The sequence below is a fragment of the Eumetopias jubatus genome, unplaced genomic scaffold, assembly GCF_037043125.1.
Source record: "Eumetopias jubatus isolate StellerSeaLion01/CBP00866 unplaced genomic scaffold, mEumJub1_p1.0 scaffold_17, whole genome shotgun sequence".
Lineage (NCBI taxonomy): Eukaryota > Metazoa > Chordata > Mammalia > Carnivora > Otariidae > Eumetopias > Eumetopias jubatus.
Window position 1 is genome coordinate 56267955 of NW_028274823.1, and position 17419 is coordinate 56285373.

The 17419-nt window shown below is 56.4% G+C and overlaps 1 protein-coding gene across 3 annotated transcripts in view; it reads right to left on the reverse strand.

The window, feature by feature from the left end:
- CDH23 (cadherin related 23) overlaps positions 1 to 17419 on the reverse strand; it is a 47503-nt gene that overhangs the window by 13077 nt on the left and 17007 nt on the right. For 2 of the 3 annotated variants that reach the window (XM_088020170.1, XM_088020171.1), the window contains exons 5-15: positions 13336 to 13469; positions 12680 to 12889; positions 12036 to 12143; positions 10824 to 10926; positions 9389 to 9514; positions 8450 to 8653; positions 6734 to 7192; positions 3554 to 3670; positions 2189 to 2413; positions 1215 to 1384; positions 853 to 990 (exon numbers count right to left, since the gene is read on the reverse strand). In XM_088020170.1, the coding sequence (XP_087876296.1) occupies positions 853 to 990; positions 1215 to 1384; positions 2189 to 2413; positions 3554 to 3670; positions 6734 to 7192; positions 8450 to 8653; positions 9389 to 9514; positions 10824 to 10926; positions 12036 to 12143; positions 12680 to 12889; positions 13336 to 13469 (1994 nt within the window). Of the gene's footprint in view, positions 1 to 852; positions 991 to 1214; positions 1385 to 2188; positions 2414 to 3553; positions 3671 to 4636; positions 4813 to 6733; positions 7193 to 8449; positions 8654 to 9388; positions 9515 to 10823; positions 10927 to 12035; positions 12144 to 12679; positions 12890 to 13335; positions 13470 to 17419 lie in introns of those variants that run through there. The other variant, XM_088020172.1, reaches the window with a different exon arrangement.

Below are 17419 nucleotides of genomic sequence, written 5' to 3' on the forward strand. Positions count from 1 at the left end.
AAGAGACAACAGCCCCTACCCCCAGGGAGCTTGGATTCCAGTGGCTCCGCTTGCCCTCACGACTCCAGTCTACCTGGAGATGGGTTGGACAGCCCAGGCTGGAGCTCGCTACCTGGCCAGGTGTAGAGCATTTGCTGTTCACAGTGCCAGGCCAGGGGCATGACTGATCATTCACACTGAGCAGGAAGGACAGAAGCCTGCTGATGGGGCAGAGTGCAGGGGGATGTGGGCAGTGAGAGGCTGTAGGAGGGAAAGTCCAGTTCTTACCCCATCCCTGGGGAAGGTCCTGCCTGACCAGCCACCCCCAGGCCACAGTGGTCTCCCCCTGTGCTGAAACAGCAGCTTTGAACCAATTTACAGTCATTTGAAATCATCACCCATCCTTTCTCTTGAGTTTCTACTCTCCCACAAGTCTGAGACCCATGGCAGCATGGGGGAGGCACGCATGGAGGCTTCTTCCCCCGCCCCCCAGCACTGATACAGGGCCATGGATACAGTAGGAGCTCGAACACTGTGTCCACTTGCCGCAGAGCTTCCTATACCTCTCTTTTGACAGTTTTAAAAAGCAGTCGCCTGGACCCGAGTCAAGTTTTCTAGTCTGGTGGGGACACATCTCAGAATTTTTTTGTCCCACAAAGTTCCAAAAAACTAGCTCCAAAAAACTCTGGCCACAGGGACAGAAAGGCCACAGTCTACAGGATGTCTGGGACTCTTGCCGGGCTTGCTGACTTGGTGGAAAAACCTCTGAGACCACAGACATCCCAATGGCAGGACCCAGAAGCTGGGACGACTTGTGGTGGCTTCTCAGCCTCTGCCCCTGCACCCTTCCCACCACCCAGTTGGCCTGCTCACCGTGGTGGGGTTGATGGCAAACTTGCCCTCTCCATCCCCGAGGCTGTACTCAATGAGGGCAAAGTTGCCCGAATCAGCGTCTGTGGCGGTGACAGTCAGGATGACCGTGCCCACAGGCACATCCTCAAAGACAGCTTCCTGGAGCCCAGTGGGCAGGGAGAGAAGAGAGTGGGCTCGGGTCAGGCCTAGTGTCTACGCCCCTGCCCGGAAAGCTCACCTGGTAGACAACCCAGGGCACCAAGCTGCTCATGGGGTGGCCACGCCTGCGGGGCGCAGAGGCCAGCAGGGTAGGGGTGGGAGATGCCCAAAGGCCCCAAGGCCCGGGCCTGGGTCCTGACCCAACTTGTTGCCTGGCTGCCCACCTGGTAGGAAGACTGGTCAAAGATGGGGTTGTTGTCATTGATGTCCACGATCTCCAGGTAGACGGGGATCTCAGCTGCTCGGGGCGGAGACCCATTGTCTGAGGCCCTCACGGTGAAGTTGAGCCAGTGCACTTCCTCAAAGTCCACCGTCTGGTTGGCAATGACTTTCCCTAAAACACAGAGGCACCCACTGCTGGTTTGGCCGCTCCTCACTCATGGAAGCTCTCCAGAGTATAAAGAGAAGGATCTGGAACTCTGAGGGGCAGGGGTGACCCCCTGAAGAAGGAGGGTGGCCCCGCAGCAGTGCCCAGGGGCAGGCAGGCCAGAGGCCTCACGGCAACTGGTATCCAGCTGTTCTCCTTACCGGAGGGGTGAGAAGGCTTTTCACAAGTCAAAGGGATGAGTACCAACTAGCCCAGAACCTCCTCTGAGAGATTCTTTTTTTTTTTTTTTTAAAGATTTTATTTATTTATTTGAGAGAGAGAGAGAATGAGAGATAGAAAGCACGAGAGGGAAGAGGGTCAGAGGGAGAAGCAGACTCCCCGCTGAGCAGGGAGCCCGATGCGGGACTCAATCCCGGGACTCCAGGATCATGACCTGAGCCGAAGGCAGTCGCTTAACCAACTGAGCCACCCAGGCGCCCCCTCTGAGAGATTCTTGTCTTGGCCTTCTCGCTCCCTAAGTGAGACTCATAGTGGAAGGCTGGGTGGTAGAGATGCTGGTGGAGTATCCCGGGGGTCCAGCAGACCTCAGAGGGGGCCTCCACCCCACCCGGGACTAGGTACTCTCCTTTCCTGTAGTTTGGGCATCTGGGAGTGACGGGAATGCTGGCCATATTGGATCTGGCCCAGCCCACCGAGGGGCTAGGGTGAGGCCCCGACTGGAGGGCAACACGTGGGCCACGGTCCCCTGTGGAGGCTGAGCAGGCACAGAGCCATGCCCCCCAGGGCCCTTCTGGCAGATTTCCCACCCACCTGCTGAGGAGTCTTCCAGCTGGACATAGCCTGGGGGCATCAGGTCCAGCAGAGTGTAGGTGATCAGCCCATTGAGGCCCTTGTCCGGGTCCATGGCGGCCACAGCAATGAGCGTGGTGCCGGGGGTGGCCCCCTCCAGGATCCGCTCTGTGTAGTAGGTGATCCCGAAGGGCTTGAACTGGGGCGTATTGTCATTGACGTCCAGGATGTTGACTGTCAGCTTGGCTGGGGTGGAAGCAGGGGGTGAGGGTGACGTGAGGGACACCAATGTGGCTAGGCCTGGCCTTCCTAAAGTGTCAGTCAAGCCCGAAGAGGGTGGTAGCCTTCCACCGCCCTCCTGGGACACCCTGAAGCGCGACCCAACCCTCGTGTGGTGGCATGTGACTCCTTCCCCTGGTCTAGGTCGCTCACTCTTCCATAGGGGAAGGGGTTTGAGTTCTACCAACCGGCTGAGTGGACCTTGGCAGAGCCCCTGGCCCTTTTGTGCCTCAGTTTCCCAACCTGTCCAATGAGGTAGGACTGTGACGGTCTAAGGGTCGAAGACCCTTTCCCTGATTCAGCCTTCTACTTCTAGTCTGGAGGTATCCCCTCTAGGTAACCTGCCTGGGCCCTTGCCCTCTGAGCAGGGGACATGCAGGCAATGGCCAGGTCTGCTCTTCCTTCCTGAGAGCTTGGGCTCTGGCCTGTAAAGATAAGCAGCCAATATCTGCCAGGTCTATCTCCCCATCCCTGCAGCTGGGTGACTTGAGGCCACCCCGTCACCACACCCGCCTCCCCTTCAGGCTCTGCCCATGCAAAATCCACTCCTTTAGCAGCCCCTCCCAGTCATGCCTCAGGCTGCGAGTAGGGCAGTGGCCTGCACCCCTCTCTGCTCTGGTGCCTGCGCCCTCCAAAGTGGTGTCTTGGCCTCCATGGACATTCACGTTTCCTCACGCTTTCCTTCCTCTGGGCTGACCCCACAGTTTGCCGTTGGATCTGGGGTTCCCGTCACACATGCCAGCCACACGCTCCCCACTGGCTCTGAGGTGGGACTCTGGCCGGTCGATTTCTCAATGCCCGTCCAGCCTCTGCCAAACCTCCTTCCCACTCTGAGCCTTTGGGTTCAAGATCACACACAGTTCTGGGCTTCTGGATCCCCCACCATTGAGCTCTCACAACTGGGACACAGGGCCACCCTGAGCCTCCCTGTAGCGGCCGCCCTTCATACCCTTCACGTAGCCTGACCACTGGCAGCCCCTGCAGTGAGGGGGTCCTGCTGCTCCGTCCCTGGGGGCAGGCCTGTGCCTGTTCCCAGCCTGCTGTCCCTGCCCTAATGGGCAGAAGCCGGGGCCGGGCGTGGGGCGGGGGCGGGGGGGGGAGTCTTACCATTTGGCACACTGACAGAGCGTTCTGGTAGGTCACTGGCATTGTCAATCACCGAGAGAGTGACTTCATAGGTGGCAACCAGCTCCCTGTTCAGTGGGGACTTCACCATTACGGACCCTGTAGACCAGACTAGGTTCAGTTTGAGGGGAACCTCATAACATCTGGGCCTCCCAGGGGCTCTCCTGGCTAGCTCCCCCAAACCACACCAAGGGCAGCGATCCCCAGTAGAACAGGGACTTGCCGGTGACATCTTTGGCTGGGATGAGACCACAGTCACCTGCAAGATGGGGGCACCTCACTCTGCCCCTCACTCACTGCTTACTAGCCAGGTGAACTTGGGAAAATTATTGAGCATTTCTGCACCTTGTTTCCTCATTTATAAAATGAGGATAATTGCAGTATCTATCGCATAGAGCTATTTTGAGGATTATAACCTTAAAATGAGTTTATATTTGCAAAGGGTTTAGAACGGTGCTGGACACATAGTGCCATGTAATTGCTTGTTTCAAAAATGCTTGTATTCTACAACAATTGCGTATACTGACACTACTGAGCCGTATGCTTAAATATGGTTAATGTGGTGCATTTTATCACAGCTTAAACAATGCCTATATTCTAGGGAGACCAAGTATAAAAAGGTCAAGGCAGCTAGAAATCCCTGAGGGTGTTCTCTGGAGGGGACAGTGGTGGGGCAGGCTGGATAGTTAGGCCTACCCCTTTGCCTTGATTAAGTAGGGCACGACAGGGCCTGATTGCGGGCAAGGAGCACCATCTTGTGTTAATACTAGCAAGGAGTTGTTTCCTTTTCTCCTGCCCCCCGCCCCCCGCCCCCCCAGCCCCTGCCTGCCCCTGAATCACAGAGGAACCCTCCAGAGGCTGGGGCTCGAGCTGGACAGACCCAGTTGGGCCAGTCTCAGGGCTGGGCTCTGTTGGAGGGCCTGGGGGCCTGATCCTAGGTGAAACTCCCTCTCTGTCTCCAGCTCCCTCGCAGGCAGTGTGGCCTCTGGGATTGCCTTCCCCCTTGGCAGACCCCCAGCTGGGCTGCGGTCTTCCTCGGGCTCCCAGCCACGGGCGGTCACTTACCCTGGGCCGCTGCCTTCTCCGCCTCTTCCTACTCTCGCTCCCCGTCCCCGAGGCTGGGGAGCGAGGATGGGGAGAGGGTGGCTGCGTTCAGTCTGCGAAGGCTGGGCCCCGGCCTTGGCCTGGGCCCCACGGGACAGGAAGGGTGGCAGGGGTGTGGTATGGAGGAAGGCAATGGGGTGAAGCAGAGATGAGGTGGGAAGTGACAAAGAAACCGAGCTCAAACCTGCAGGCCTGCCAGCCATGAGGAAGAGAGAAAGGGTTAACATCAGTTAGTTCGGGGTGCAGAGGGGATGGAGCAGAGCAAGGCATGGGGGGGGCGGTAGGATTCAGAGCAGCCCAGGGCAGGAGGTTTGAGAGGGAAGGGAGTGGGAGGGAAAGGGGGTGGGTAGGAAGCCAGGGGAGCAAGGGGGAGCCCCACTGGTTAGGAGCACTCAGGGAGCTGAGGCTCCGACGAGAAGAAAGGGGAGGAAAGGTAAGCAAGAAGGGTAGGGAAAGCAGAGAGGACACTGGAAAGAAAAATAGAGAGAAGACAGTCAGTTGCAGGGAGGGAGAAGAGAGCCGAGAAAAGTGGTAGAGGCACCAGCCCAGCATTAAGTGGGGCGGGGCACAGAACAGCTTTCCATGGTCCTGACCAACCACGGCAGCAGGGAGTTTGCTCCCCCGGGGCAGGGCTAACCCATCTAAACTCTTCCAGTGCTCCGGTTCTCCTGTCTTCTTTTTCCCTTCGGGCCTCAGGTGCATGTTGAGTGAATCGTACTCTTTGGGTTCGTGCACCCTGTGGTCGCTGGTACCACTCTTGTTTTATGTATGTATCTCCTCTCCCCTCTTCTCCCCTTGGTCAATCACTGTAATAGGCTGAAGTATATTTTTCATTTGAAAGTGTTCCTGAAAATCATGTATGTGTGTGTGTGTGTGTGTGTGTGTGTGTGTGCATTTTACATTTACATAAGTGGGACTGTGATATGTATATATCTGCCATTCTATTTCTTACTCTTTCAGTAAGTAGTTATTTTTAAGGTCTACCCACATTTCTCTGTGAATCTAATCTATCGCTTTGGACGGCTGCATAGTATTCGTGGTGTACTCCCGCCATGTTTTACTCTCCAATCTCCTAGGGATGGATGCCCAGGCGGCCTCCAACTCCCACCACCAATAACATGGCAGGTAACATGGCATACAGTCCCGTTACTGACCTGAGAATATCCTTGGGACATATACCCACAAGCAGAATTGTTGAATCATGGGGTATGAGTGGACTTTGTGCTATACTGCTGTCTAGATGGTGGAAGCAGTCTAAGCTCCTACAGTAATGTGTGAGCGTTCTGATGTCCCCACATTGTCACCAATACTCAATACCGTCCAGCATCTTACTATCTGCTAATTACATATGGACAATTGCTATCTCATTGCTGTTCTACTATGCATTTTTCTGAATAACAATGCTTTTTAGAATTTTGTCATAGCCACATTAGTTTTTCTGTCACTCTTCTGGGCCTTTCAAGGAGTATACCTGTAGGGGTCTCATGCCCTTTTCCTAACTCCCTGGAGGAGTAAAACCATGAAACTATTGGGAAAATGGTAAAACCATCAAAATGATAATAAGCTGCATAGATCATGAAAGATAAACCACAGTTGTTTCTTTTGTGATAGTGTAAGAAAATCATCAAGGGTATATATAAGATTTACAGATGACTTAAATGACTAGCATAGGTATGAAGAAAGCGTTCAACCACCTGGTTATTAAAGAGATACATATTAAAACAAGGTACCGTTTTCCTATACAGTTACAAACACGAAAGCTCTACAATATTTAGCACTGGCAAGAGTGCGGTGAGGTGTTCTCACGGAACACTGGCAGAGTGAGGGAGACTGAAAGGAGACATGGAGCTGATACAAGGAGGAGAGAGGGAAGGAGCCAGGGGAGAGAGGGAGAAGAGAGGGGACAGTGTGGTGTTGGGGCTGGGGGGAGAGTGGTAGCGGGTGCAGCTGAGGGAACGGGGAGGAACAGAAAGAAGGGAGGATCAGGAAGAAAGCTGAGGGCTAGGAGGCTGGGGCAGGGGGTCAGGAGTGAGGTGGAAGGGGAGCAGGCCCTTGTACCTGTGTTGATATTCACAGCAAAGGCATCCTCCTGGTCGGGCACCAGGCGGTCAGTGTCGTCCTTGGCCACGATGGCGATGATGTGGTACTCCAGCTTTGGGTTGAGGTCGCGGTCAATGGCGGTGACGTTGGCAATGACCGTGCCCGGCTCAGCCGACTCCAGCACGCTCACCGTGTGGATGGGGTTGAGGAACTCCGGGCGGGAGTCATTGATGTCGTCGATAAGGATGGTGATGATGGCCGTGCCCGAGAGAGGGACGGTGCCCCTGTCGGTGGCCACCACTGTCAGCCTGTAGGATTCCTGCTCCTCCCTGTCGATGGTGGCATTGGCGACACGGATGACCCCAGTGACTGGGTGGATGAGGAAGCGGTCCTGAGCCCCAGCTTCTATTCGGTAGATCAGCTCCCCATTGAGGCCACTGTCCTTGTCCGTGGCTGTGACCTGAAGGACTGAGAATCCTATGGGGGTGGGAATGGGGCGTGGCTGAGCACAGTGGCCTCTTCCAAAAACCTTATACCAGGATACCTTTGTTGGTGGTTCCTCAGGGCCCCATCTGGCCAGTCTTGCCAGTGGTTCTCCTTTAGCATGTTTGCAACTTTGTAGGTAACTCTCATTTTATTTCACATTTTAGGATTATTTGAGAGATTGAAAAATCTTTACTAATTTAACGATTAGTAATATCTTCTGCATATTGTCCACTTTTGTCCTTTGTCCACTTACCTGTCAACTTATGCAAACTCTGTAATTTGATAACTGGGGACACATATCATTTTCTCAGTTTGTTTGCCTTTCAATATTGGTTGCTATTGTTTGGTGTAAAGAAATTTAACTTAGCATGCACCAAAATTTAATAGTTTTCCTTTTTTGAGTTTTGTTTCTCATATGCTTAGAACCTCTTTATCAGAAATCAGAGAAACATTCACCTGAAGTTTCTTCTTTTGTTTGTAAATGCTTCTATTCTTTTGTATTTTCTCTAGAACGTCTTTAGGTTTCATTTTAGGGTCTGATATGGGGTGAGAATCTGCACTGAATATTAATAAATATTTTGCACAGTAATTAGTTTTCACAACTGATTTCATTGTTTCCTTTAAAAAAAAAAGGATTTTTTTAAGGCTCTCTATGCTCTATTTTGGGGTTCGAACTCACAACCCCGAGAATAAGAGTCCACACTCCACCGACTGAGCCAGCCAGGCCCCCCTTCATTGTTTCTTTAATCACATAATATTACTTTCCTTAATTTACCAGTATCTGTTCCTGGGTTACTTTGTCCCAGAGTCTTGTGCTCCTATCATGCGGTCTTAAATACTATAGTTCTGTAACATGTTATCATATCTGGTAAGGCAAATCTGCCTTATTTATACTTCTATCTCAAAATGTTCTTACTCTTCCAGCTGACCTTTAGAATCAAATATACCCTCCAAATCATATTTGGTTTTGATGGGAATCACATTCATCCTATTTTGACTTTAAAACAGTCTTTCTGTCCAGGGATACGGATGGAACATATCTTAATAATCTCATTTTCCAGACAAACACTGTGGATCAGAGCAGGGAGGTGAGGGCCTCCTGGTTTTTCTGACCCCCCCCCCCCCCCCAGTGCTCTCTTCGCCCGCCCTGCTGCCCTTCTTTCTCCCCACCGGGTGAATTCTGCCTCCAACCTGTGAGGCTCCAAACCCCGTGGACCACCAAGCAGGTCTGGCCTGGGCCCTGCTTACCTGGTGGGCAGTTTTCTAGCAGGTGGACTGTGAGGGTAGGAGGGCTGAAGGTGGGCCAGTTGTCGTTGTCATCCAGGATGGTGACCAGCAGGTCGGCTGTGCCATTGAGCAGTCCAGTATCCTCAGCCAGCAGTAGCAGCTCCAGGACCGGGGGTGAGAAGGCCTCCCGGTCAATGATGACACCTGACCTCACTGTCACCACGCCTGGCACCCGGCACCACCAGCCGGGGAGACACAAAGGAAAGGGGGTACAGTGGGGAGACGGGGCAATAGCCGGCCAGGAGGGGATAGAGAGAGACAGGGGTGTGATGGGGAAAGAGACGAAAGTGGAGCGGGGAAGACAACGCAGTGACTTTCTTCCCTGAAGGCTCAACAAGCAGCATTTAGGGAGGGCCCCCGGCGGCCAATTTCCTGGGACGAGCCTCTCCCCAGGTACCCTCTGCAGTGCTCCAGAGTCTTGCCTAGGATGAGGGACCCAGGGAGGAGCACTGACCTGCTCACCAGCATATCTCTCCCTGTTGTCACCTGTCACCAAGCTGGCCTCCTGTCCAGGACCGGACTGATGGGACACGGTCTCTGGGGAACTTTGGATGTGGTTTGAGGACAGACCTTTGGCTGCTCTCGTGGACTAGGGGCCTGAGCCTCTGCCCGGGGCATGAGCAGATGGAGGGAGCGGGTTTAGGGGCTCATTGCCTAGGCTGAGAGCTTATGCACCAGCAGGTCCCTTGGGTTGGCTCCAAGCCTCCTGCTGGTTCCTCCTGCCCGGCCCCAGGGGGCTTAGTCCAGCTGTAAAATGGGGCTTGTGAGGAATGGGGTCCCTCTGGAGAACCTGGACCTAGCATGAGAAGGGAGGCCCTAGATCTAGTGGTGGGTCACTCCCACCCCAGCAGGAAGCCCTGGAGCCAGGCTGGGAGAGCTGGGGTGGCACGGAGGCCTCACCGGAGCGGTGGTCGATGTCGAAGAGACCACTCTGGGAGCCCAGCAGCTTGTAGGTCACCACGGCATAGACGTCCAGGTCTGCGTCCAGGGCCAGGACGGGCCCGTTGAGCACCGTGAGGGGGGTCCCTGGGCCAGGGGGAGAGGCGTCACTGTGGGGCCGACCTGGCCCCCGCCCGCCCCCTCCCCCACCCCGGCCCCGGTGAGCCATGGCTGACGATGGATGAGAGGGAGGGAGGTGAGGTGGACGGGGTGGGGAAGCCCTGGGCCGGGCTGCGGCAGCCTTGGCAGACTGACGCAGATGCCTGGGGAGCAGCCTCAAAGCCCTGCTGGGGAGAAAACACAACAGCGGTGAGCAAGCCCTTCTGGCCCGCCTGGAGCGCGCCTGCCTTCCCAGCAGCCTTTGAGGGTCACTCCGCGGGAGGGTCGGGGCCTCCCTGAGTGTGTGGGCGCTGTCTAGCTATGCACATCCAGCCCAGTCTGTCCACACGGGTGTGTTCAAGACGCTCTTAATAGGGGTCTGGCTGTACCCGGCTAGGAATATGTGACCCCCGCATGTGTGCAGGACTCCGTGGTCACGGTCGTGAGCACACACACAGCAGTGCTGGCAGGCCAGGGATCCCTGTGCTTGTGCACCTGTCTGCCGCTCCAAGTGGGCACATTTGCACACGGGTACCTATGTGTGTGTCTGTGCGCACGAGCAAGCCCACACATGCCTCACACGGGCATGTACTAGCATGTACATGTGTGCGCACACACAGGTGGGATTAAGAGATGGAGGGGGGAATGTCCAGCCAGAGACAAGGAGCATCGTGGCTCATGTCTTTCTGAGTTAGAATCCAAGCTTCTGGGGCTGGGGAAGCTGGAGGAGGGGTGAGGGGGGCCTCCCCAGGGGCGCGCTAAAAAGGAGAGCCTGTTCCTCTGAAGAGGGTGAGGCTGGTCAGTGTACTTGTGCAGGGAAGGGGCTAGACTGGCCTACCTGCGGCCCCTTGGCCCCCCTCCTCTGATTATATGTGCTCCCTGAGCTTCCAGAAGCCTCTAGGATGCCCTGTGTTCCTGGGGTGAGGGAGCAGGGAGGGGTGAGCTTACCCCTTTCCTGGGTAGTCTTCACGCCTTAATTGTCCCTCTTGGGGGGGGGTAATGGGGCGGCTTTCAGACCACTTTGGGAACCAATGACCACAGCTGTCTTTTCCAAGCAGATCTATGGCGTCTTTGGTTGACCCCCAAGAGGTGTGGCAACCCGGGGCCCACCAGCCCCTCAACAGCCTCCCCTCCACACCCTTCTGCACCTGCTGGGTCTCTGGTCAGCCATGGGGTGAGGCTGCCTCCCCAGCCAGGCTTCAGCCGGGCCCCTATCAAGTGCAAGGGAGGTCCTCAGGCATCTGGGGCCCAGGTGATGCCTCAGCAGCAGGAACTCCCAGGTGGGTCTGGCACCTACCAGCGGGAGCATTCTCCATCACCTCTGCCTGGTAGGTGCTCTCAGTAAAGAGGGGATGGTTGTCATTCTCGTCTGCCAGAAAGATCAGCAGCAAGTCAAAATCCTGAGGGAGGCAGAAGGGAGGGTTAGGTTGTAGGCCATGTTCTAGCAAAATGTTCCAGTGGGAGGAGGGTTGGGAGGTGGGGGGTTGGGGTGCAGAGGTAGAGGATTTAAAAGCCCACACTGAGGGTCCAGAGACCAGAGTTCAAGTCCCTGCTGTGCTAGCAGCTCACTTGGCGGCCTTGGGCAAATTGTTTCCCCTATCTGGGCCTCAGTTTTCCAGTCTGGCAAATGGGAATCCTAACTCCTTCACAGAGGTACTGTGACGTGAACAGGGTGGATGCAACCGGCAATTAATCACGTTCCATCTCCTGGTAAGGAAGGACTTCAGGCAGGAAGATGACTCTTGGGTTTTCAGACCCTGCAGGCCTGCCAGATACCCCAGTCTGGGCCCAACCAAACTCTCCCCCAGTGCTGTACCTTGTGCCTTTCAAAAACCACAGTAGCGTCCTTATCTTAGAACCTCTCCATACCCCAGGATGCTATCTCTGTTGCAGAGCGGAGCAAACCAAGGCCCAGAGGTGAGGTGGTTATTCAAAACCACAGGGCGAGGTAGCAGCGGGGGGGTGGGGTGGGGGTGGGGGGTGGGTCCAGCCTCCCAGCTTCCCATCTACCCCCACTCAATGCTGCTGTTCATGGGCAGGCTCAGCAGCACAGGGTCATTGTCATTGATGTCCAGCACCCGAATCCCCACCAGCATCTGGAGTGCGTTGGGGAAGAGGAGGAAGTGATGGGCGCGAGATAGGGCAGGCAAGCAAGGGGGTGGTGATGGGTGGTGTTTGCCCAAGTATCAGTGGTTTGGGGAGAAAAGAGGACAGTTGGTGTTCATTGAGTGTTTGCCACATGCCAGGCACAGTGCTGATGACTGTATAGATATTGGCTCCTTCTAGTCCTCTCCACAACTTTGGGGTGGGGATAGTCTTCATTTTGCAGAAGAGAAGGAAAATGGGGTAGGAGAGAAATCTGCCCGTCGAAGCCACACACCCAATGGCAGGTAGAACCGGGATTTGAACCCGGCATGGGCTCACTCGGACACCTGTGCATCTAACCCCCGGGCATGCTGCCTGCCACCTCCAGCATGCAGCCCTGCTCCCCCGTGTCCTCCGGCCTCACCCTCCTGGCTATGCGTGGGTTCTCCGGGTTGTCCTTCACGGAAATAGTCAGCTTGTACTCTGGGACCCGCTCGCGGTCCAGTGGCCGGTTCACGGTGATGACCCCTGTCTGGGATGTGGAGGGCTGGTGAGCTGAGCAGTGAACCCATTTTGGGCTCTGGTCCACAGATGCCCAACTGCTTTGCCTGCAGCTCCAGGAGCAGCTGTGAATTCTCTCCCCAGATTGCCACAGATATGGTCTAGAAGGCCATCATAGGCTGGCGGGGTCTTGCCAGGGCAAGAGTGACCCACCAATGCCCGGGTCTTGCTCTCTGAGACGAGTGGGCCCCCTGAGAACCCCTTGGTGCTAGAAGCCACTAATACTCCAAGAGGACAATGAGGACTTCCCGGTGCATCTTGGTAATAAACCAAATGGAACTGAGGCTCCAGCCCCATCTCTGCACATGGCAAGCCTTGGGGGTGACGGGGACCTCAGAGATGGCTCAGCTGGAAATCCAAGATCCCACACGACCCAGAGACTCCCCTGTCCCAGCAGAGGACGGATGTTCGAGGAGGAAATTGAACCTGAAGACGCCCAGACAGCAGAGCAGAAAGCCTCTAGGGCTGGGTCCTCCTGTTGAGAAGGAACCCTGGGGGCCCCCCTACCGTGGCGTTGATGGAGAAGGCCTGCTCTCGGTTGCCTGCGGTGATGTTGAAGGTGAGGAGTGCGTTGCAGCCACTGTCAGCGTCACTGGCCAGGATACGGGCGACGAAGCTGGAGACCGGGCTGTTCTCACTGATGGTGATGTTCATGGGCAGGTTCAGCAGCACAGGGTCATTGTCATTGATGTCCAGCACCCGAATCCCCACCAGCATCTGGGGCGTGTTGGGGAAGAGGAGGAAGTGATGGGCGCGAGATGGGGCAGGCGAGCAACGGGGCGGGGTGGTGATTGACGAAGGAAAGGCGCAGGTGGCCACGGAGAAGGAATAGGAAGGCAAGGTTAATGAATAAGGCATGAAGATGAAAATGAGGGTAAGAAGCAAGCCGAAAGGGCTAAGAGGCAGAGCCGGACAGAGGGCGGGGGGCAAACGGCAGAGTGACAGGTGCGGAGGCCTGGCTGGCTGGGTGGGGAGAGCTCTGAACCGTCACGGCCACCAGGCCCCAGTGAGCCCCGAGAGGCACTGGCCGGTCTGTTAGGGGCTCTGCAGGTCTGGACTGACTCCAGGTCAGCCTGGGGCCTCTCTGGGCCCAAGGGTGGGCATATTAATAGGAACCTCTATGGAGAGTGGAGGTAGGCAGTGAGGGGAGCCCCTAGACTCACCGTGGAGCTGAGAGGAGGCACCCCCCTGTCGCGGGCACAGATGGTCAGGTTGTAAAAGGCAATGGTCTCCCGGTCCAGCTCCACATCCTTCCGGACCCGCAGCACCCCCTCCACAGGAGAGATCACAAACTCCCCTGGGTGTTGCCCAGGGGAGGCTGGAGTGAGCTGGGAATGGCCGGGAGCTGTGGAAAGCCCTGGCCTCTCCCTGCTTCCTCTAGCAAGCCTTACTCACCAGGGGTGGGAGACAGCTGGGTGTAGGGCCTCCCATGTCCCTAGCTTCAGATCCTCAGGGAGCCTGCCAAGGGCTGGGCAGGGCGGGAGCGAGGGGGACAGAGAGCTACTCGGGGTGCAGGTGCTCATGGGTCTGCTTATACCCCAGCGTGCCTGAGACACCAGTTCAGTTCCCTTCCCTGGGCCACATGCAGGACAGGGACTGACCCTAAGTAAGACGATTATGTCGAGAAAAAGTGGGGCCCCCTTTCTACACAAGCACCCTTTCACCACTCTTGATCAGAAACTGATTAATGAAGGTCTCGGCTACTTTGTGATGTGCAATCCCTTCCAGACACCACGTCTTGGAAAACAGGGGGAAAGGGCAAAGCTTACTCCCAAGGGACGGCTTGCTAGTGGTGAGGCACAGGGCAGGACAGAGCAGAAGTAACTGAGGGCAGGGAAGCCCCCAGCTGCCCTCCATACAGCCCTGGTCTTGAGCCACGGCTGGTCTGTCAAGAGGGTTCTGCCAGGCCCGGGGCCACCTCTTGGCCTACCTCTTGGCCCCTCGTCAGACCTGACTTCTTGTCTTTGATGTTTTAGAAGGCCCTCAGCTGGCCCTTTGGCTTCAGTGCTTGTTTCGGCCTGGCCGAGGGGGTCGGGTGTATGAGAGAGTCTACAGCAAGAACCTCAGATTCCCAGACTGGCCTGGAAGGGACCTCAGAGACCACCCAGGCCCTCGTGTCCTTTGGAAAATGAATCGAGAGTCCGGAGAAGGGTGACACCTTGTCTGAGCTCCCACAGCAAGTTCATTGCAGAACCAGTATTCAAATCCAGCGCTCTGGGCCTCAGCCTACTGTGTCCATGGAACGGTGGTCTTTCTAGACCCCTGATCAGAGCGGACCAGGGCGGGAGGTTTGGGAGAGAAGCCTGAGCACAGGGCGTGGGAGGAGGGGAAGGGCAGAGGGGAGCAGACGGGAGCCCGGGCGGGTAGGAGAAGGGCAGGGAAGGGGAGTGAGGGAGGCGGGGTGGATGTGAGGAAGGGGGGCTGCCTCCATGCATGCCCAGGAACTGGGGACAGAGAAAAGAATTCCTTCACTTTTCCTCTGACACCTGCAGGAAAGGCCCAGGGTGGGGCACTAACTTGCCTGTGGACACACAGCACACAGGGGCACGGCAAGGATGGGGGCTCTAACTGCCAACAATTCCCTCTGCCTGCTCTCTCCCATCCTACCTCACCATCCCTGCCCCCCGCCGTTGCTGCCCTGACTCCCGAACAGCCCTTCTGTGCCCCCCACCACAGGCCTCACAGGCCACACCCACCCAGAGGGGCGGAAGCTGTCCGAGGCAGGATTTCCTGAGCCTGACACTCCAAGGTCTCACAAGAGCTGGGGATTCCCTCTTTTGGGGTTTCCCAGCCCTAGCTGGGCCCCCGACCATGTGTGAACAGATTGCCTCCAACCCTTTCTCCCAAGCCAGCCACCCTCTGGAAGGAAGGAAAAGGGTTCTGAGAGCTCAGGGGGCCAGGCCTGAGGCTCTGGGAGACTGGGCCCAAGCTAGACCCCCATGAGATCAGCTCAAGGACTGAAGATCGGGGAGGTGGACAGGCCAAGGACTCCAGGACACATTATTCTCGGCAGCTTGCCCCCAGGGAACTCCCCAGCATTCCACTCCTTTTGGAGACGGGGGTGAAATACAAAGGCTTTCCATCTGCATCCTGACCTCACTCGCACGTGCCCGTGGGCTTGTGACTGAGCTTTGCCTTGATGTCCTCATGTGGAAAGTGGGCCAGTAAAGAGGTACCACTGCACGGTGGCGCTGGGACCGGACAAGGCCTGGTCCACGTCTCGTGTGCTGGACCCATGGCAGGTCTTGGTGTCATTAGAGGGACCCGGAAAGGAAGCCCAGGCGGTCCTCTGAAGGAAGTGGGGGGCTTTCACGGAGGAGGAGGATGGGTGGAGCGGGCTTGACTGGAAGGGGCAGCTGGAGGTCCCGGGAAGGCCAAGGTTAGAGGGAGGGGTCCCAGGGGACAGGGCCTGTTTCCCAACTATTGCTTGACCACGTATCTCCTCTGCAAAGCCTGGTGGGGCTTGGCAAGAACCCTGTCGTCCCTGATGTCTCCCCACCAACAGGAGCCCCTCCAGGCTCAGGCTGCAGTGCTGGGAGCTGGGTGGCCCAGGGCATGCGCCTTCACCTACGGTGTGTCACTAAGCTGGCTCTCCACTGATAACAGTCCTGACGCGTAGCGTGTCAGGTTTTCACGTTGCCACCGTGGTGTCACTGAACCTGGAGGTAGGAGGCGCTGTGCGGAGTGGATACTGTGCCTTGTGGGAGCCAGTCAGCCATGCCCCCAGGTTGCCTCTCCCTCCCCCCCACCCCCAGCCTTCCGTTGTCCATCCTGAAATGGGGCCGTGCTCTGTGATCCTGAAGTTATCTTTGGGCTCTTCCTTCCTAGGGGAAGGGGACTCCAAGCTTCTCTTACTCCTCCAGGCGGGGTGTGTGTGTGTGTGTGTGTGTGTGTGTGTGTGTGTGTGCGTGTGCGCCTGCCTCTCAGACTCCTGGGACACCCCACAAGACCTTGAATTCCTATGGCTGACCCTGATCATGTGTCAATTTAACTGGGAGGTGTGGCTCAAGGCTCCAAAAATCCATGGTATGGAGCCGTCTACAGTTTGTTAGGATACAGGTGTGAGCCCTGTACCCCAAAGCTGGGTGCAGTGAGGGCCTCTTGCTAGGAAGGGGCTCAGCCGCCTGCCCAGCAGCCACCCCTCAATGAAGCTTTGGCAGCCTCCCAAACAGGTGCGGGAACTCCCATGCAAAGATAAAGCCTCCATGGTTGTGAGAATAACAGAGAAAGTCCCTCACTGTGCTGGTTTTGGGAAAGGAAGCCACAGGGCTTGGTCAGAGAAGGGACTTTTGGGACATGAAAGGGTGGCCTGTCAGAATGGGGTGACCTCCTGCAAGCTCATGGTAGCAGGGGCTCCAAGTCTTGCCCTACGGGAGTGGAGTTTTAGCCTCCTGGTTGCGAATACCCTCCAGGTTCTGGGTTCTACCCTTGGAGCTCTCGTCTGTCCCCTTCCCCAGTGCGGGCCTCGCATCTCGTGGCTTTGCATATCTCTATACTGACAGCTCCCAGGTACCTGCCTCTAGCAGAGACCTCCCTCCCGAACCCCTGGCTTGTGCATCTAAGCCCCACCTGAGATCTCACCCCTCACCTCACCTCTTCCCCCACACCTGCTCCTACTGCAGCCTCCCCACAAGCAGATGGTCATGCCCTCTCTCCAGTTGCTCAGACCGAAAGCCTGGTGTCAGCTTAGACTTTCTCCACATCTAATACGTCAGCACATCCTGTTGGTTCCAGCTCTGAACTATACCAGAGCTCTGTCTACCTCACCGTCACCATCTCCGGTGCGACCAGCCTGGTCCCAGCTACACCATCTGTAGCCTGAGTGACTGCAACAGGCTCCCGTGGTCCCTCTGCTCCCACTCTTAACCTCAGCGGTCTGTTCTGAGCACGGGAGTCAGAGTGGCCCTGGTAACAGCTAAGTCCAATCGTGTGCCTCCTGTGCTCCAAGCCCTCCTATGGTTCCCAGACCACTCGGAGCCAAAGCCGTGTCCTCATCATGGTCAGCAAGGCCCAAGAACATCTGGAGCGACTACCTCTCTGACCTCATCCCTTCCTGCTCCTCCTCTTGCGCAACTTCACGCCAGCCACTGGCGTTCACACATGTGAACGTGCCAGGTGTGCTCTGGCCCCAGGGCCTTTGCACTTGCTGTTCCCTCTGCCTGGAATGGTCTTTCCCAGATGTCCATATGACCCACTCCTCCTTCCTTCAGGTCTTTGCTCAAATGTCACCTCAAATATCACCTCCTC